General features: G+C 38.9%; 1 protein-coding gene across 1 annotated transcript in view; it reads left to right on the top strand.

The window, feature by feature from the left end:
* SLC9A9 (solute carrier family 9 member A9) overlaps window positions 1-21,540 on the top strand; it is a 1,026,444-nt gene that overhangs the window by 619,562 nt on the left and 385,342 nt on the right. The window contains exon 12 of the mRNA XM_077488236.1: window positions 14,306-14,459. Coding sequence (XP_077344362.1) covers window positions 14,306-14,459 — 154 coding nt within the window. The remainder of the gene's footprint in view (window positions 1-14,305; window positions 14,460-21,540) is intronic.

Below are 21,540 nucleotides of genomic sequence, written 5' to 3'. Positions count from 1 at the left end.
TGTTTTCAATGTTTTTACATTATTACATGAATTGTAATAATATTATCAATATGTGATAGTGTTAAGATACACCAAAAATATTTAGAGCTTCTATGAGTTGCAGAGTTTCTAAACAAATTCCACTTCAGTGTAAGTACACTCTACTGAAAGGACATTTTGTAATCCTTTTATACAAAACACTTAACTTTAATGCATTGGAGTTGATTTACTAACACAGTTTATTCTGTTCACCTAGCAAAGTGAATATTCACTTTAAAAACTCTATGTTCATGTTGACAAGTGAATGTTAACTAATAAGGTAAATCTGTATTCATTCTGAAAATCTATTTAAGGGAAATAAGAAAAACATAAGTTAAGAGTGAGCTCTACTCCTCACATTTTAAGAAATCAATTTATACTCAAGTGGAGTCAATCTAACCAATCCTTAATTTTCTTTTCTAGGTTTTTTTTTTCCTTTATTTTACCTGGTGATGCAGCCAGTAACACACTTCCTGAGTTAGGGTATCGGCATTCTGGATGAAGTAGTAAAGCAAACACCTTTGTACAGCAGCATTTTCAGTCGGAGGGAGGGTAGAGTTAAGGTGGCCATACATGGATCAAAATTTGGCTGGTTCAGCAGGGACTGACTGAATTTTGATCCATGCAAGGGCAGACTTGTTGTACAGAAGTCAATCTACCAATTGTCTTCTGTACAACCAGCCTGTTGGATTTTCCCAGCTCAATCAGTGCCACTACCTATAGCTGGGCAGTTGCTCCAAAGCTTTGTAAAGCTTCACTTTGCAAAGATTATTACCAGCCTTCTTAAAGTGCTAATACTACATAAATTCTTATGTGTTAATCCCAGTGCAAATTGTAAGTGATAAAGACAAAAAATATTTACAAAATACTGAAAAAAATATATATAAGAGAAAAAAATTGAAAATGATTAAAAAATATTTTTGAAATTAAAAATGCTCTATATTTCACAGCTATGTGCAGTCGAAAGTGCTTGTGTGCTTTAGTGCAAATTACGTGCATATAAAGCCTAAAAAACTTGTATCATCTTCACACAATGAAAATCATTCCAAAACATAAAATCAAGTCCATTTAGAATTTTTAAGAAAAAAACTAAAAAAATCTTCAGAAAAATTCCATAAGAGTTCAATTAAGGTGACTTGTGCTCAGTGCCTGGTGTATCCTGAATCACAATCGGTGCGTTTTCCGTGCATAGGACAAATTGCCGCACTCACCAGCTCCCCTGCCCCTGCAGGGGTTAACTCGCCTCCACAGTGTGAGCCCCTGTGCTGCTGTATAAAGCTGGTCTGGTTAATGTTAATGCCTAACGTGTACACACGCTCTCTCACAAGGCAGCGGCGGTGTTTGTACTTTACGAAAGTTTTTTAACCTCTGACTTATGCGAGTAGCCACTTTTGAATGTAATAAAGGCACTAATTTTAAACAGTACTACACTATGGATGCTTTATATTTTTTTATATAAACATGAGGAAATGAGGAGTAACTGAACATTAACCAGGCCAGCTTTATACAGCGGCACAGGGGCTCACACTGTGGAGGCGAGTTAACCCCTGCAGGGGCAGGGGAGCTTGTGAGTGCGGCAATTTGTCCTATGCACGGAAAACACACCGGTTGTGATTCAGGATACACCAGGCACTGAGCACAATTGAAAATTAAATTGAACTCTTGTGGAATTTTTCTGAAGATTTTTTTGTTTTTTTCTTAAAAATTCTAAATGGACTTTATTTTATGTTTTGGAATGATTTTCATTGTGTGAAGATGATACAAGTTTTTTAGGCTTTATATGCACGTAATTTGCACTAAAGCACACAAGCACTTTTGACTGCACATAGCTGTGAAATATAGAGCATTTTTAATTTCAAAAATATTTTTGAATAATTTTATATTTTTTTCTCTTATATATATTTTTTCAGTATTTTGTAAATATTTTTTGTCTTTATCACTTAGAATTTTCACTGGAATTAACACAATTTTAGCATTTGTAATTCATATGTAGTATGCATTTTATGCACTGTTACAGGAGACCGCCATAGCTACCACCTTAATATTCACAGTTCTTTCCAACCTATTAGGCTGGTACTATCTGTTAGTGGCAGCCTCCCTCCCTTTCTTCATACATGCGATTTAATTTTTCCGACTCTTCTTTATTATTTATTATTTTTCTGTCTCCATAGCGCAAGCCTTACCCCCCCCCCCCCTTTTTTTCACTTTGCAAAGAATACCCAATCACATACAAAGAAAAGAGAAGAGACAGCATTTGTGTTTGTACATGATTGGATGATGGAAGTCAGTAGAGCTTCTGCTCATTTATTCTGGAATGAGTATATTAGGCTCTGGAGCAACTTGCAAAGTGCACAGTCTGAACTCCAAAATGGCACTTGGATTTAAGGCCTTATGCGTACCCAGTGTTTTTTCCTCCCCTGAATGCCTTTGCTCCGGTCAGGAAAAAAGCAGCTTAAAAATTGTGCCTAAAGCCATTGATTCATTAATTCATAGACATAAATATGTATTTTTTTTTAAATATATATAAAAAATATATATATATATATACCACACAGTCCTTGAACTCAAGCGAATAGCATCAAATAATACATTCAGAAAGAGATCCCCCTTGCTCAAGGGTTACAAAACCACATAACAGGTGCTGTGACAGAGTGGGAGGGAGCGGAGTTCGCCAAGCCGATCCCAGGTCAACTTAAACGGGAGTCTGCATGTGGGGTGCCTATATAGACCCCCAATGCACATGTTTCCCGCCTAACATACCTGTGACATGCCGGCTCGAGATTTAACAGTGCACTACCGGAATTTTTATTTTATTTTTAAATCATGTGACCGCCATAATCCCATGTTGTGGGTACATCAGATGAGATGTACCCACTTTTCCATGGGAGTGTAAGCTCCACACTTAACCACTAAAATAATTGATGCTTAAAATAAACCAAACATATAGCAAAGTGGTATTAAAATGGCCGTGGCACCTTTATTGGTATTAAAATGAAACAATTCAACTTTTAAATGCATAGAAATAAATATTTAAACATTTTTATTTTAAAATAATAATAATAATAATATATATATATATATATATATATATATATATATATATATATATATATATATATATATATATATATATATATATATATATATATATATATACTGCTCAGTCATATAACTTGAGCGAATAGCATTAAATAATACATTCAGGAAAAGTCCCCACCAGCTGATTTTGTTGAAAACAAAAAAGCCCTACCCCAGCACCGCGGCCATTTCAGTGCTGTTTTTGGGACCCGCATTAACCCCCCTGACGGTATTCCCGAGTCTGACTCGGGGTGGATTTTTCATACCAAAAGCGGTATCCCCGAGCCAGACTCGGGACTGCATCGCTGGATCCAGGAGGAGGATTACTTACCTTCTCCCTCGGATCCAGCGTTGTCTCCCCGCTGTACGAGCGAGCCGTGTCTCGCTCGATGCATTACATCGCCGATCTCCGTGCCCTGCGAGCGTTGCGACGCACGGGCACGGAGATCGGCGCCAAATTCAAAAAGTGAAACAAACAGTAAACATACAGTATAATGTAATCTTACAGATTACATTGCTGTATGTAAATATTTCACATCCCCGTTGTCCCTAGTGGTCTGCCCAGTGTCCTGCATGCAGTTTTATATAATAAAAACTGTTCTTTATGCCTGGAAACTGGAGATTGCCCATAGCAACCAAAACTGTCACTGTACATCAAAAATGATTTTAGCCCAGCTAGAAAACAGCGATAATAAATTAGAATCACTCACAGAATTGAGCGATAGCGATTTGTGGGGAGATCCGTCATCAAATACTGAAAAGTAATGACAGTGACAATTCTGCAACTGAGCAAATTTCAGTGTTTTTGATTTGATTACATTATTGAATAATTTTTATTATTGTTATATTATTATTTGGTACAATTATTTATAATTATTTATTATATTATAATTTATGATTTAATTTTTCAAACTTTATCATACCCGGGATGTCTGCTAGACTCTGGTTTGGACAGATTTAAGAGAGTTATTCCTAAGAATTGCAGGACTACAATATAAAACGCCAAATTTTCATGCAAAATAATGGTACCGCTTTTAGCACCTAAAATCCGAAATAATCGTACCGCCAGGGAGGTTAAATATGTCCAAGTCTATATCAAAGAGTCTGTATAGGCCCGGAAAATCACCTTGCAAGACAGTATGAAGGAAGGAGAAACTATCTAACAAAACAAGGGCATGAATTTTTCAGTGGAATGATTAACACGTCTCCTAATATTCTCAAGAGGTTTTCCCTCCAAAGAAGACAACCAATGAACAAAAGAATGTCCAATAATCCATATGCAGGACTTGGTACCTAAGGAAATCATAGAAATCAGAGAGATAAGTTAGGTTGTACATATAAGTTAAATCTTTTTGACTCCCGTCCCTCCAAATTCATAATAGTAGCATCATCCAGGCCCAATCTAGTGGCTTCTGTGGTGGCTCCAATCCTAGATGAGTGAGCAGAAAATTTTAAGTGTGACAAACCCAATTGAGAGAGGAGGTCTTTAAGTATAGCTGAGAATTTATATTTTGTGAGGGGAAAAGTATCCAAATGGACCAATAAATTACCAAGACATGAAGGTTTAACAGAAAGATACCTACTAAGTACTACATCTGGACAGATGATGGCATCGCCATAAGCATTTCAAGTGCGCCAGTGACCCTTACCTGTTAGGTCTGTTTTTGACCTTCAAATAAATATGTGCACTTTATTAGGAGACATAAATATTTCATCATATCTTAACCCAAAATTGCCATTTTTATAGTTTGGAACCAAATCAGAAATGCACAGAAAATGTGTAACAAAAGCAGACTGAAACAATACTGCTTCATATTCCGAACGGCATAGAACAGAAGTTGATCAACACATTTTTGATAGAATACCTAACAAAATTGGTCTACACATTTGTGGAGAAAAATTTAATTTCCTATATCTCTTAAGAGCCTGGCGAACAGAGAAGAAATTATTGCAAGCAGGTAAATTATACAATTTGAGGAAAAAAGAAATCCCTGCTAAAGTATTATTAATTAAATGATAATTTAAGTTGAATAAGAGAACAAAGGAATGCTATAATAGATTGTTTTGTATGAGAATAACCAAAAAAATCCATGTCTTCATTAACCACTTGAGCCCCCCAAAGGATTTACCCCCTTCCCGACCAAGCCATTTTTTGTGATTCAACACTGTGTCGCTTTAACTGACAATTGTGTGGTTATGTGACATTGTACCCAAACAAAATTTATGTTTTTTCCCCCACAAATAGAGCTTTCTTTTGGTGGTATTTGATCACCTCTACAGTTTTTATTTTTTGCGCTATAAGCAAAAGAGCAAACATTTTGAAAAAGAAAAACCCTTTTCTTTTCTACTTTTTGCTATAATAAATATCCCAAAATTAAAAAAAAAAGTCTTCCTCAGTTTAGGCCGATATATATTCTTCTATATATTTTTGGTAAAAAAAAATGCAATAAGCATATATTGATTGGTTTGTGCAAATTATAGCATCTACAAAATAGAGGATACATTTATGGCATTTTTATTATTTAATATTTTTTACTAGTAATGGCAGCGATCCACAATTTTTAGCTGGGCTGTGACATTGCATTGGACACATTTTTGGTACTATTGACATTTATACAGTGATCAGTGCTATAAAAATGCACTGATTACTGTATAAATGTCATTGACAGGGAAGGAGTTAACACTAGGGGCAGATCAAAGGGTTAAATGTGTTCCCTTACTATGTGTAACTGTGGGGGGATGGGACTGACTTGGGGAGGAGGCCGATCATTGTTCCATACTAGGAACACACAATCTGTCTCTTCTCCCCTGACAGGACATGGATCTGTGTGTTTACACACAATTTCCCATAGTCGCTGCATGAGCAATCACAGGTGCCCGGCAGGCATGGCATCAGCTCCTTAGGGACGCAGCGGCCGCGCACCCCCTATACTCCTTAAAATGGCCGCTGTACAGCTATGGCAATTGGCGCAGGAGTGTGATGGTGGCCAGTCGACAAGTGGTTAAATAAAGCCACCTCTGCCATGCAACTGAATAATCAGTCCATGTTGTAGGTGCAATTGCGTGCTAAATGATGGATATAACCATCAGTCCCACAGATGACTCGAGAAAGCATGGCTCACTGGTTCCACTTCTGGCAAAAGTTGTCTGAAACTAGCCACCTGGAATTGAGATAATGTGTCCACATTATGCTTATCTGGTACGAATTTAGCTTTAACCCAAATATTCTATATTAAACAAATCAAGGCAAAATAACATAGACGTTTTATGACAAAAATGTAGCAATGCAGTGAGTTTCTAGCCTCAATAGAGCATAAGTTCAAAGAAACATGCATACAAGTACCATCATCCTATCACAGTCCATCAGAGTACCTGAGTACCTGTCACAGCTCATCAGAGTACCCGAGTACCTGTCCCAGTCCATCTGAGTACCCGAGTACCTGTCACAGACCATATGAGCACCCGAGTACCTGTCACGGTCCATCCGAGTACCCGAGTACCTGTCAAGGCCCATCAAAGTACCCGAGTACCTGTCACGGCATATCAGAGTACCCGAGTACCTGTCACGACCCATCAGATTACCCGAGTACCTGTCACAGCCCATCTGAGTACCCGAGTACCTGTCACAGTTCATCTGAGTACCTGAGTACCTGTCCCAGTCCATCTGAGTACCCGAGTACCTGTCACAGTTCATCTGAGTACCTGTCACAGTTCATCTGAGTACCTGTCACAGTTCATCTGAGTACCTGTCACAGTTCATCTGAGTACCCGAGTACCTGTCACAGTCCATATGAGTACCTGAGTACCTATCACCGCCCTTCAGAGTACCCAAATACCAGTCACCAGGCCATCAGAGAACCTGTCACCAGGCCATCAGAGTACCCAAGTACCTGTCACCAGGCCATCAGAGTACCCGAGTACCTGTCACCAGCCCATCAGAGTATCTATCTGCAGCCCATCATAGAATATATACATTGGGGTGTTTGCTTTCCAAAATGGGGTAATTTTGTGGGTAATTGTACTGTCCTGGTGCTCCAGGACCTTCAAAAGTGTGATAGGTAGGAATGAAATGAGATGTGTCATTTATGTTCCTAGAACGCCTGAAGGTACTACTTCAATGTTCGGCCTCTCTATATGACCAGGCTGTGTAAAAGTCATACACATGTGGTATCGCCATACTTGGGAGGAGTAGCAAAATGTGTTTTGGGGTGTAATTTTTGCTATATACATGCTATGTGTTAGAAATATCTTATAAGTTGACAACTTTGTGTAAAAAAAAAATGCATTTTCATTTTTTTCCACATTTTCCAAAAACTTCTGGAAAAAAATGAACTATTCAAAAGACTCATTATGCCTCACAGATTATATGTTGGTGTGTTTGCTTTCCAAAATGGGGTCATTTTATGGGAAATTCCATTGTCCTGGTACTCCAGGGCCTTCAAAAATGTAATAGGTGGTTGAGAAATGAGAAATTTGCTCGTAGAACGTCTGAAGGTACTACTTCAATGTTGGTGCTCTGTATGTGGCCAGGCTGTGTAACAGTCTCACACATGTGGTTTCGCCATACTCGGGAAGAGTAGCAGAATGTATTTTGGGGTGTAACCTGATAATATGACAATTTTGTAAAAAAAAAAAAAAATCTTTAATTTTTCTTCACTTTAAATCCTGCAAGGTAAAGCCATAATGTGGTAGTAGTCATCTCATAAAAAATAAATCTTCATTTTGCAAAGAATTGTGGGAAAAAATGACAACTTAAAAAAACTCTCCATGCTACTTACTTAATACCTTAGAATGTCTACTTTCTAAAAAGGGGTCATTTGGGGGGTATTTGTACTTTCCTGACTTGTTAGTGTCTCAAGAAATGAGATACACCTGATGTACTGAAGGCCTGATCAGATGTGATCAATTTTCAGTGATTGGCACCATAGTTTGTAGACTCTATAACTTTCACAAAGACAAAATAATATACACTAATGTGGGTTATTTTTACCAAAGATATGTAGGAGTATAAATTTTGGCCAAAATGTAAGAAGAAAAATTACTAATTAGCAAAAATTTATGACAGAAACAAAGAAAAAGGCATTTTTTTCACACAATTTACGTTTTATTTTATTTATAGCACAAAAAATAAAAAACCCACTAGTGATTAAATACCACTAAAAGAAAGCTCTATTTGTGTGGAAAAAAGGACGCAAGTTTCATATGGGTACAGTGTTGCATGACTGAGTGATTGTCATTCAAACTGTGAGAGCGCTGAAAGCTGAAAATTGGTCTGGTCAGAAAGGGGGTGTAAGTGCACTGTATTGAGGTGGTTAAAAGATATTTATAAGACTAAGTTAGGGTGACCAGACATTCCCAGTTTCCGGGGACAGTCCCCGGATTGAGGACACTGTCCCCGAATCAAGTCTGTCCCCGGTTTTGTCCCTGGGTTGGATTTGAATAGGGACTGGGGCAATTTCAAAGACAGTGCAGAATTAAAAAAAATCTGAATTACACCCCCGCTCTGCTGCTCCTACTAGCTTAGGGGGTGGGAGTGTATTTTTTTCATCATCTGTTCCCCTTTCTGATGATCATGTGCTGGTCGGAGCGGAGAGTGCAGAATAAAAAAAAATCATAATTACACCTCCCGCTCTGCTGCTCCTACTAGCTTAGGGGGTGAGAATGTATTTTTTTCATTATCTGTTCCCCTTTCTGATGATCATGTGCTGGTCGGAGCGGAGAGAATATTTCTGCAGTTTCGGGTGCATGCCGTTCTGCTCCTGCTCGCATGTTCTTCTGCCTTGGCTCAAGTCCCGGCCAGCCTGCCCATCTCCTTGCCTTCCCTGGTGGAGTGATCTTCCTCCGCTCCCCACCCAGTAGTAACCAGGGCCCGGAGAGTAAGACTTGACAGGCTGTGAGGCGGGCAGTGACGGGCAGAGAGTCACTAATTGCCGCCATTACTAGTAAGAAAAAAAATATGTCCCCAGATTTCATTTAAAAAATCTGGACACCTTAGACTAAGTGGGATAAGTATTTTTTTAGTAAATGCATGAGTTTGCTGCTTTATGTACAACACACCACACAAAGCCACTGTATAGCTGTAAAGCTGTATATTTTACAGACCATTCTCTTTATAAAACCAAAATATTTAAGTGCTGCATTTTTTTTTCTGTATGTTATTATTACCAATTTGTGTTACATGGATGCTCTATAATGTTTAAATTTTCCAGCCTAATTTACATTGTAAATGTTAATCAAGTGCATGTTTGCACTGATTGCACTCCAGTCGTTAAATGCTAGCATTTTTCATACAATCCCAGAGGCTAAATTAGTTATGCCTTACTGAGAATTATTGTGTTCTAGGTTTATTAGTTATTTTCAATTGAGAGGAAAGTAAATGTATTTTATTTTGTTAACCATGCTGCTCCCAGTGAACCCAAGAATGTCATGTATATGTACAACTAAATGTGTTTATTTTTAACAAATGATGTCTAGATGAATAATCCATGGACCAGGTAGGGTAGATTCTTATGAACAGTCCAGGCTGGGTATAAAATCAGCACAGCAGCCTGCCTTTGTATATGTGACAAGCTGGGTACAGCTGTGATGTCTATGTACTGGCACTGCAGCAATCGTATTACCACTTTGGTGCTTATAAGCAGAATGTGTACAGGCTATTCTAAATGTTGTTTTGCCAACACCGAGCAGAAGGAGGGAGAGAAGCACACAGAAGCTCAGACAGGCCCAAAATACACTCAGACAGTTTAGACCTGACAAATGCTAGGATGCCAGTCTGCATTTCCTTATCAGCAATCCTACCAGTTCCTGTTACTATGGTGAAGGACTGATTTATTCAGTAGGGCAATAACAAAAACCAATAGAAATCTAATCTGATTAAATTTTACTGTAATCATATTAATGAAAGATGAATTCCCATTTGTTGTTTGATTTTGGTACATTTTGTGCTTTGTTGTTTGATTTATTAAATGTGCATTAATGTGTGTGACATGTTTCTATGTTACTGCATCTACTGCTTTGTCTAAAGTGGATTTGGTTAAACTTACTAGGTCTCATCAGAGCTTACAATATAATATATATATATATATATATATATATATATATATATATATATATATATATATATATATATATATAATTTTCTTTTTTTCTCTTTGATTACAATACGCTGCCTGTACTGCCACATAGCAACCAGTGAGGTTCTCCCATTTTGACCTTTAGGGTCCATTCACATTGTTCCGCTGTGTTCCTGCATGTGTGTCATGCTAAGGCAGCCCACTCATTAATTCATATTGAATGGACTACCAAGGCACCATATTCATAGCTCCCAACTGGTGCTAATTTCGAGAGACTGTTCCTGATTTAGAACAAAGTCCCTCTGCACCTCTTTCCTCCTCATTTGTCCCTCATTTTGATCTGATCTATATAGTTGTATATAAAAATGCACTTTTTATTGCAAAAAAAGTGTTTCACAGTGCTAAACCTTTCATTTAATTTATAAATTGCTGCATTTGTAAATTTCAAAAGCCAGTATAGTAGTGGGAAAAAAAAGCACATGTGGGTTTAACTAATCATTTTTTTTTTATTCTATTCTCCTTTAGGGATCATTTACACTTGCTTCGACTTCAACACACATTAAGGGCTTGTTTACACTTGCTTCAAACCAAGGCTTCGGACAGGCTTTGTTAAAGCTCTCTGAACACCAGTCAAAGCTACTGTCACTAAATAAAATGGTTAACTTACAGTCCTGTTTACACCTTGCTTTTGCTTTGCTTTGCTTTCCTTTTCTTTTTTTCTTCAAAAATTATACCCGATGTCGCTTTAGTGGTGCTTCAAAGCATCTTCAAAGCATATATAGAAGTCTATGGCAAAGCTCGCTTGAAGTCCCAGAAGGCCCCACCGAAGCCCCACAAAGCCTCACTGAAGCCCCAACAAAGCCTCATTGAAGCCCCACCAAATTCTCATTGAAGCCTCATTATAGCTCCACCGAAGCACCAAGCAAAAGTGTAAACAGGACTGTAAGCTAACCATTTTATTTAGTGACAGGAGGTTTTTACTGGTGTTCAGAGAGCTTTAAGAAAGCCTGCCCAAAGCCTTGTTTTGAAGCAAGTGTAAACTAGCCCTTAAGGGGGCATGGCAGGGGGTGTGTCCTACGCCTACATACTTTAGCTTATAGGCATCCCTCATTCCCATCTCAAAAAGATGGGTGGTATGCCATATTGTAGATTCCATGTACAGTATGTGCAGCATTTTTGTCTATACAGAATACCACAACCAACAATTGGTTGTGCCATATGTGATATGGTGTGTTAAAACATATGTTAATTATTGTGGACTGGCTCGGGGAGCAAGAGGTGTCATCCAAAGTGAATGGCACCCTACTATCTTTCAAAATGAACAGCACCTTAATGCTAACCAAAATGAAAGGCACCACAATGCACTAGGCTTAGTTGCGTACTTTAAAATAAGTTATAGTATTATGCCGTTACATGCACATTACCACAATGGATGAGTGTAAATAGGTGCTTAAACACCGTAGACCAGGCCTTTTTCTGAATTTTAATGCACAAAAACACAATACCCATTTGTTTGGTAAAATATAAAAAATGATGCCACACCAAGTCACCCCAAGTCACACTGAGTAAATGGATGCCAAATATGTCATGCTTAAAAATTGTGCATGCCCATGGAATAGCAACAAACTACGTATATTATTCATATGTGATGCTTTAAAACCCTTTATAGGTTACCACTGTAAATCTACACAGGAGGTCTGGTGCTAGAATTATTGCTCTTGATCTGATGTGGTAGTATCTCACATGTGTGGTGCTATCTAGTTTACTTACGATGCGGGGTAGACTCGTACGTTCACCTTGGGCGTGAATCTTTTTTTAAATTAGTATTTATTTTTTATTTGTTTACACAGGCAGTGACAGGTCCTCTTTACTTAGACATCTGTGGTCTATTAGACCCCACATATCTCCTCTACCCTTAAAAGATTTGGATCATATCAAGATTGGTATGATCTGCTGCTTTTTACCTGCAAAAGTGACAAAATACTTGGCACTTCCAGTATCTTAGACCATAGAGATAATCGGGCCATTCTGCCCCTGATCAGCTCTATGGTCAGCTGGCAGAATCATGGTGGTGGGTAGAATTGCTTTTACAAGAAATTGCTCCTCCAGCTGTAAAAAAAGATACTGGTCAATCCTGCACCACAACCACTATGCCTGCCTCCCCCTCTGTCAGCACTGTGCCTTCAACCCCCCCCCCCCCCATTGCACCACTGTTCCTGCATCCCCATCACCATCACCCTTGACCACCATCCTGCCTTACTATTCTCACCATCTCTCCTGTATGCAGTCACTGCACCATTCAATTAATAGTTATTATCAATTATTCAGTCCATTCAACTTTTACTAATTATACTTTAACACAAAATCACAGCACTCATCTCTGAATAGCCCCATCCACAATAATAATGACAATCTGTCAGAAAACACAAACTGTAACTAAGGGGTACTGGTGTATGATGTGGTTGGTTTAAGCTTCTTTAAAAAGCTGCTTTCTGCTTATTGCTTCAATTTTATGTTTTAACTTTGCAGTTTATTTGCTTTGTTTGTCTTCTGTGTCAGTTTAACTTTTAGGGGTGGATTTAGTAAAACTGGAGAGTGCAAAATCTAGCGCAGCTCTGCACAGAAAACAAAAGCCTCTTAATGGCTATCACAGATATTAGTCACTATGAAGTCCACCCATGTTTTCTGTCTTTGTAAATGGATGAGAAAAATACATTGTATCTTTCTCTGTCCTTCCAGAGATAGAAAAAATTGTGTGTGTAGAAAAAATAAATTAAATTATATATATATATATATATATATATATATATATATATATATTTTTTTTTTTTTTTTTTTTTTAGAAAAATACCTAGATCAAGGTTTGATCTTGGTAAGTGGCAGGGTTAGTGTTTGGGTCAAGGTCAGGGTCGGTATTTTTAGATTTTTTTTTTAAATTAGTATCAGTGTCAGTGTGCTTTAGGTAGGATTTAAAAAAAGCAACATGTACACTATTGTTTCTGGGCTGTACTACGGGTACATACAACTAACATACACATATGTGGTATCGTATCGCTGTGATCATCAGGAGTGGGAGAGGTTTTTTTTTTTATTTTATTTGTTCTATGGTAGTAGCAATAATATACAGATACATTTTTTTTTTTTTTACTATTTTGAGGCAGTTTTTCTTTGATAGCAAAAAAACAAAACAAAAAAACCCCAAAAAAACTACTAATACTATTTACCGCCAAATGAAAGCCCAGTTAGTCCTGAAAAAAACAAGGTTGTGATGATATGCATGGTTTTACTTAAGCATGTCAAAGTTGCTGTCAGAAACCATGAATCAGACAGAGACAGAAGTGCAGTTAAAAATCACACTTGTTTAATAATAATAATAATAATAATAGTAAAAGGTAAACAGAGCAATGTAGTCAAATCATAGCCAGAGTTCGGTAACCCGAACGGATAGTCAGACAAGTCAGGACATTAGGGAGCCAGAGATCAGCATACTTCAGGACAGGCCAGGAAATCAGGAAACCTGAGAATCAGCGTAGTGGAATAGTGGAACAGCAAGCTGGATCAGAAACCAGAAGGGACATCAGCCAAGCAATTCTTCAACAGGTACACAGGAGAGAGAAATGTGTACCGTGGGAAAAGACTGAAATGTTATAACTCTTGGTGACATCAACAGGTCTCTGGGACTGCAGTAGAAACCACTTTCCTATGTGCTGACTGAGAACATGCTGAGAGGAGGAGAGAGCAGAGTGAGCAAAGGGATGGCTTGCATTGTCCAGTCAGGGGGTTTGTAGTTTGCCAAGCTGGTCTGCTGGTAAAGTGTAGGTCATAGACCTGACTGTTCTGTATGGTGGGTGTATCTGGTTCACAAGACAGGATTGAGAGAGTTAAAAAGTATTTGGTATGTAAAATAGTTCATATACAGAATTTATTTCAATTCGGTTTTTAGCTGTTTACGCTGAGTTTGGTTTTAAGAATGGAGGAAACCTAAAGTCATGGGGATATACATAGCAGGGCAACCAACTTCACAATATGAACCCCAGAAGGAAAAAGTGAGCCACTTAGCCGATGGGATGTGCCCTCTTAAGAGAGTTTTCAAAGCAAAGTTTTCTTTAAAATCTCATAATTGTTATTTTTTGCAGGTTTACGTGGAGCAATTGCCTTTGCTCTAGCAATTCGAGACACAGAGACTCAGCCCAAGCAAATGATGTTCACTACAACACTCTTGGTCGTTTTCTTTACAGTGTGGGTATTTGGAGGGGGGACCACACCAATGCTCGCATGGCTACAGATCAGGTCAGTACTGTATAGATTTCCAGTGGGAAAAGGTATTTCTTTTTTTAATTCCTTAGTATTCTACTGATTAATATAAAATGCATTGCAGCTATCACTTTATGTAAACAATTAGGGTTTTATGATAGAAATATAAAGTTTATGTAATTTTAAAACAGGAACGGTGATGTAAAAAAACAAAAACAAATTTCCGTTATCAGTAACTTTATGTGGTCAAGCTAAAGCTAATTATGGCAGCAACTATAGTAATATTGTAGCCCTTTATTTTTTTTTTATTGAGAATCATTGCTATACTTGTGCTTGTGTATTATAAAGTTGTTGATACAGTCTGTTTAATTAAAGATTATGTTATTGTTATTGCAGTGCAGTGTTATGACAGGGAATACTACTTGTCCAGTATTTTCCCTCTCTCGGCAGTAGTGTTCATGCTTGGTCAGGGTGTCTTTTCTTCTACCCCAGTACAATACTGATAACCACTTTACCTCCAGAAGACTTACCCCCTTCATGACCATTTTTGCTACATGGCGCTGCATTATTTTAACTGACAATTATGCGGTCATGCAACACCTTACCCAAACAAACTTTATAATATTTTTTTTCCCACAAATAGAGCTTTCTTTTGGTAGTATTTGATCACCACTGGGTTTTTTTTTTTTTTTGTGCTATAATCAAAAATAGACCGAAGATTTAGAAAACAAAACTAAATGTTCTACATTCTGCTATAAAACATATCCAATAAAAAAAAAAATAATAATTCTTCATAAATTTAGGCCAAAATGTAGTCTGCTAGATATTTTTGGTAAAAAAAAAAATCCCAAAAAGCGTATTGATTGTTTTGCGCAAAAGTTATAGTGTCTACTAACGAAGGTATATATACTGGAATATTTGTTATTTATTCTTATACTAGTAATGGTGACGATCAATGCCTTATAGCTGGACTGCGATAGTATGGCTGGAACTTGGACAAATTTTACACTTTGTGGGAACCAGTGACACTAATACAGTGATCAGTGTTAAAAATTTGCACTGTCACGGTACAAATGGCACTGGCTGGGAAGCGGGGCTAAACATCCAGGGTTATCAAAGGGTTAAAGATTCCTTCATGTGTGCCTAACCAGTATTTATGTATTTACTGTGAGGTGCTTTCACTTAGCCCTTGTACACACGTTCGGAGAATCCGTCGGAATGTGTCCTATCGGACCGTGTTGTCGGATATTCCGACTGTGTGTGGTATGCATCGGACTGTTTCTGTCGGAATATCCGTCGGACCAAATTTTCCAACTTGCTGGAAATATTTTCCGACAAACTGGTCCGATCGGACATACTCCGATCATGTGTAGCCTACTCCGACGGACAAGGTGCCACGCATGCTCACATTCAAATTCCGACACGGAAGCGCTCGTTCAGGTAAAACTACTGTTCGTAAGCGATATAGCACATTCGTCACGCTGCAATGTTAAAAATTCTTTCATGAAGCGCAGTCTCTTGTTCTTTACAATGCTGCAAGAACGAACTTCTTTTGATGCTCATAGTCAGACACACGTCTCCCGAACGTATTTCATTACTCTTTTTTAACCATTTCAGCAATACAATTTTAGTTTGCGTCACATCTACACAATTTTAGATTTTATTTATTCTTTTTTGGATGTTTTTATTTTTTTTGGATTCCCTAAAAATCTCCTTTAAAGACAGTTTTCTCATTTCTCCTTTTTTTGGGGTGTTTTGTGTGTGTAAACTTACCACAACATTATTGTATTTTTGATATTTTGTTTTTATTTTTTAATCTACAGGAGGTAGTTTAGTGTTGGTACCCCTTGTTATTCATTTCACTTATTTTTTTGAAATGTACCTGCCTGCTCACAAATAAACTGGCCTTTTGGAAGGAAAACACATACACAAGTATTTCATCAATCAAATAAAAAGAGGAACGCAGCGCTGGAGAAACTTGTTTTTCCACTTTGGTGCAGCCTTTGGCCCCCAGGGCAGACATGAACAAATTAGAATATAAAAAATTGGTGGCCTGAGGAGTACATATCTCAGGGAGAGAAGTCTGGTCCCGAAGTCCTAGAGAACAGGAAATTCAGATGCCCTTTATGTCCCCAGGATGTTGATCTTCAAGAGGCTGCATCTTCTGGCAGACCAGACTGAACCCAGGCCATCACTCTCTCGTCTTCCTTGGGCACTTCCCACCAGGCATCCTTCGAGGCTGTGGCTGGGCTCCTGTAGTTGGGGCAGGAGGAGGAGAGCGTTGTTCGACCTCCTGGCTGCCACTTGCCACAGCCTCCCCCCCGACTGAGGTCTTCCTGTGTATGAAAAGGGGACATAGTTTTAGTTTTTTGATCATCAATCACACCATTTTGTGCTCCTGGCTTTTGATAATTGAATGTTACCAAATAGAACAGACTATCATTCTGAGCCCAGCATTTTTCTTTCCCGTCCCAATCATTTTTGGTCACTACTGTCTATTGAGATGTAAACCACTTTGTTAAATCACAACTTACTGATCAATAAGAACATCTAGTTCAACAATGCAATACCTCAAGCTGGGCCCCACCACATGTTGCTGCCTGGAAGGCCAAGGTTGGACGTTGGAAGCCTCAGCTGGGGGTGAAGGATGCCTTGAAGGAAGACTGGAGAGTGGTGGCCTGAGTGGTGGCCTGGGTACCCCCTGGTCTACCAGAAAATGCAGCCTGTCAAAGTGAACCATCCTGGGGTAATAAATGGCATCTGTATCTCCTGCTCTCAAGGACTCCAGGTGCTTCTTTCTCTCCCTGAAATATGATGGGAAGTATGGTCCTTACCCAAACCCAAATATCAGAAAGGCCAAGATCATGTCTAAAGTTGTGAAGAGTCTACATAAGAATTTTGGGGTATGCCGATCCAAGGATCAACTGAGAAAACGCTGGTCAGACCTGAAAATGATGGAGCACGAGCAGTACATAAGGATCAAGCGTGTTCTTAAAAAAGTAAGTAGTTGTCGTGTGTTCATATGATTATTCTTGCTTGCATACTGCTCCATGTGCTTTGATTTCATGTTGTGCATTTTAAAATGGCCACTTTCAAGTTTATAGGTTCATTCGTTCGTAAAAAACATCGTTCCGCAAGGAAGTATTCCAGCTTAACAAAGTGTCCACAATAATGTTCTCACTTTGGAACTCGGCCAAAAAACACAATTGTACAACACTTCCAAGCAATGTTTCAGATTGCTATTTCTGCCCTCTGTGTGCTAATTATTCTTTGTTTACATTCTCATAGGGGAGAGAAGACTCGGCAAGTATGAGGACACCAGGAACCACACCCCTCCCAAAGAAGGCCAACTTCCAAAAGCAGAAACGGAGGAGCAGGAGCAGGAGGAGGAAGGAGAGATTGTGGAGGTTGGGCAAATTGTCACCACAACAAGTGAGTGTCGGAGAACACAGCTTCCGGTAAGCTCATCAATGTATCTCACCATATTTTTATTACATGGTGTGTTTTTTTGCTTTGTTTTGTAGGTGATGTGGAAGAAGATTCCCGTTTTACCAGTGAAAGTGCCCAGATCCTGATTGGGGAGATAATGGGGTGAAATCGGGATTTGGAAAATATACAGCAAAACATCAATGATGTTAAAAATAAAATGAAGAACATCATTGATGTTTTGGGGAGAGTGTGAAACATAAAAAACTAGATAGGGTTTTATTTTTGCTATTTGAAACAAAAAATTTTGTATTTCTCTAAATTACAAATTTGGAAGATGCACAGAGTGTGTAAACATGCACTATCTCCCATCATGGGGTATCAATGTACGTGTTTTGTGTAAAGTGTCTGGGATGAAGGGGTTGCAGCCCCAAAGCATGTACATTGATCCCCCATGATGGGAGATAGCACATGTTGACACACTCTGTGTATCTTCCAAATTTGGATTTTTCAGGGGTCACACCCCATGTGATGAAGGCAATATCAGCCCAGTTTGTACATACTCATGTCTGATATTGTCTTCACTTTTCAAAGTTGAACTTTGTAAGTTCCTGTGTTCTGTATTTTACGGTTTGATACATGCCTGTTTACACAAAAACAACAAGTAAACAAAATGCTGATTAAACTCTGTTTTTGATACACACAAGTTCTTGGTTTGTTGTAAAAACCTTTTTTAAACGCACATGTGAATGTGCTTGTATTAAAAAGTTTAATTATCAACAATGTGTGGCTTCCTTTTTCATTGCGCAAAAAATGTATTTGTAGTAAAATTTTAGTTTGTGCTGAGAAGGAGTGTGATTTACTAAAGGCAACTCCACTTTGCACTCCAAGTGCAGTTTCCGGTGTACTTTTGCAGTGCACTTGTAGTGCATAGTGGATGACCTTGCTGGATCTGGAGGCAGAGGAGTGGTGTGGCCGTAGGACCTTTCCAAACACCTGAACTGAGATTTATCTTCCTGGTGGTCCATGCGCAGAAGGCGAGAGGAGACCTTGCTGGATCTGGAGGCAGAGGAGTGGTGTGGCCGTAGGACCTTTCCAAACACCTGAACTGAGATTTATCTTCCTGGTGGTCCATGCGCAGAAGGAGTGTTTCTCTTTTGGCCATATCTGGTCTCTGTGATGGGACCAGTCTAGCTGAATTTACTACACTATGGCGACCCTTTTTGTTTCTGTATGTGCCGGGCAATGAGTGGTGTGGCCATAGGACCTTTCCAAACACCTGAACTGAGATTTATCTTCCTGGTGGTCCATGCGCAGAAGGAGTGTTTCTCTTTTGGCCATATCTGGTCTCTGTGATGGGACCAGTCTAGCTGGTAAGCGGCAGTAATATTGGTGGTGGAAACCTGTCTCTGCATCTTTGAGGACACCTTTTCTTTTACCGGTGTGGTGTGTTACACGGTGGAGACTACAATCAAAAAGAATATATTCATTATATAACATAATCTTTTGGTGTAGATGGGGATATGGACTAACTTTTGAATATACACATATTTTGGATTATATTTTGCTTAAATATTTTTAGATATATTCCTCTATTTATTTATTTTTATTTATTTTATTTATTTTTCACAAATATTTTTTGGATCATTTTCTAGCGCAGCTTTTTTTGAAAATTAACTAGGATTTGTTTTGTGGGTATCTCACTTATAAAGTTACTGCTGCACTCACGGTATAATATTTCATATAATTCATTTGTCAATATTTTATTTAAGAATAGCGCTGTATTTTTTTGGGTTACATAGTGGATGTGCCTTTAGTAAAAAGCACCCACAGTAAGGTGTAAATTTGGACAATCATGCCATTTGCCTGCCATGGTGCTGAAAATGAGCATGATTTTGGTCAGTAATGCACTATATACATAAGTTACAAAAACAAGGTGTGTGTGTAGCAGACCGACAACATCATAATACTATCTGAAGAAGAGACTGTCCCCTCATCTCGCTCTGAACTTGGGTTTGCACTATTGGTGAAAAAGGCACAACTTGAAAAAAACTGGCAAAGGGGGAGGCCACAGTCTGCCATTCCTGTGGCGTTGAAGGACACTGTGTAGTGAAACAAGAACAAAATTTAGTAATTTGACAAATCAACATTGCAAGCAGATTAGACACCAACATTTTTGGTCAAAATTAGTATAACATTTTGGGAACTGAGTATTTAAAGCCTAAAGTATAAGGTCCCCTTATGAGAGTCATCACCCCCCCATCCCCCCATCTGATGGGCCCTTGCTAGAAAATGAGGGGGAATGTTTAGGACAGGTAACCCTCTCCACTTGATTGAGAGCTGAATGCCTAAATAATGTGTGGTACTTTGGGAAGCCCCTCCTTACTTACACTATTGGCAGCCCACCGGACAGGTAAGAAGTGTCATAATAACAAAATGGAAGCACATTTTGACATTCTGCTATTACATATCAAGATAATTAATATGTAAAAAAAAAAAAAATTGCATTTGAAAGTATTGAGGCAGGCCCTTGCACTACATGCTTAGGTGAACGCGTCCATAAATGTGATCATCAAAAAGGTAGGTATAGTGTGTATTGGGTTTGGTCAAGTCATCAGATAGAGGATTGCTATCAGCTGAGCTAGCAGTTGGGGGGAGGGGGGTTACTAATGAGTTTGGCACAACCCCACAAATTACAAAAAAGTCACTCTGCATGAATTGAAGCACACACATAACATTTGTAGAGATTTTAGGGGGTGTTTAGGGGAAAGCAATACTATGGAGCTAACAAAAGACATTGGTAAGTGACTAGACTATAGTTTTATGTGCCAAGAAGAGCATGGTGGGGAAGTTAGTGAGGCAAATATGCCTGAGGACAAAGGGGCAGAGCATATGAATTAGAGCATATTGCAATGATGGTAATTAGGGAATGAGGAAAGAAATGCAAGACATTAGCAATCATGAAATACATAGAATGTGATGTTTAAGGATAAAACTTAGCTTCATATAGTCCTTCTTCAGGACCTGAATGATGGCAGAACAGGTCTCTGGAATAATGATCCCCAGAGCCTGGGGGGAGATGCCTGGAGAGAACTTGAGGTCCTGAAGGATTCTCCCTGTCGCCAAGTAGCGCAACATGGCGATGAGCCTCTGCTCCGGAGTGATGGCTTGCCGCATGCAGGTATCCTGCCTGGTGATATAAGGGGTCAGCAAAGCGAGCAGATGGTGAAAAACGGGGCCGTCATCCAGAGATAATTCCTGAAATCATCAGGATTATTCTCGCGGATCTCACGAAGCAAAGGCATGTGCGAGAACCGGTGACGCTGGCGCAACCAATTCTTGCTCCACAAACGTCTGCCCTCCCTGTTCATGGACCGGGCTTGTGTCAAAGTAAGAACCCCAACACGAAGCCCCTGCACAGCACAAACTCTACGACGAGTACGTAGACGAAACATGGTTTCAAAACGGTCGGCTGGTCAGAACGGACACCAGAAAGCACCGATAAACCGCAAGGTCTGAAAGAACGAACTGAATAGCAGAAGCAAGCAGACAATAAAAAATGCCTTTCAAAGCGTACTATACCAAGATATAGTCCACAATGAGAAAAAAATACTTAATGACTGCACGCACTGATTATCAGATACGCAAAGACAAGCAGAAACCGAAGAGCAGTAGCGATCTGAATCACTAA

Source organism: Lithobates pipiens, unplaced genomic scaffold, assembly GCF_037356315.1.
Source record: "Lithobates pipiens isolate NorthernLeopardFrog02 unplaced genomic scaffold, aLitPip1_a1.2 Scaffold_18, whole genome shotgun sequence".
NCBI classification, from domain to species: Eukaryota; Metazoa; Chordata; class Amphibia; order Anura; family Ranidae; genus Lithobates; species Lithobates pipiens.
The sequence above is the reverse complement of the archived record's forward strand: the minus strand, read 5'-3'. Positions and strand labels throughout refer to the sequence as shown.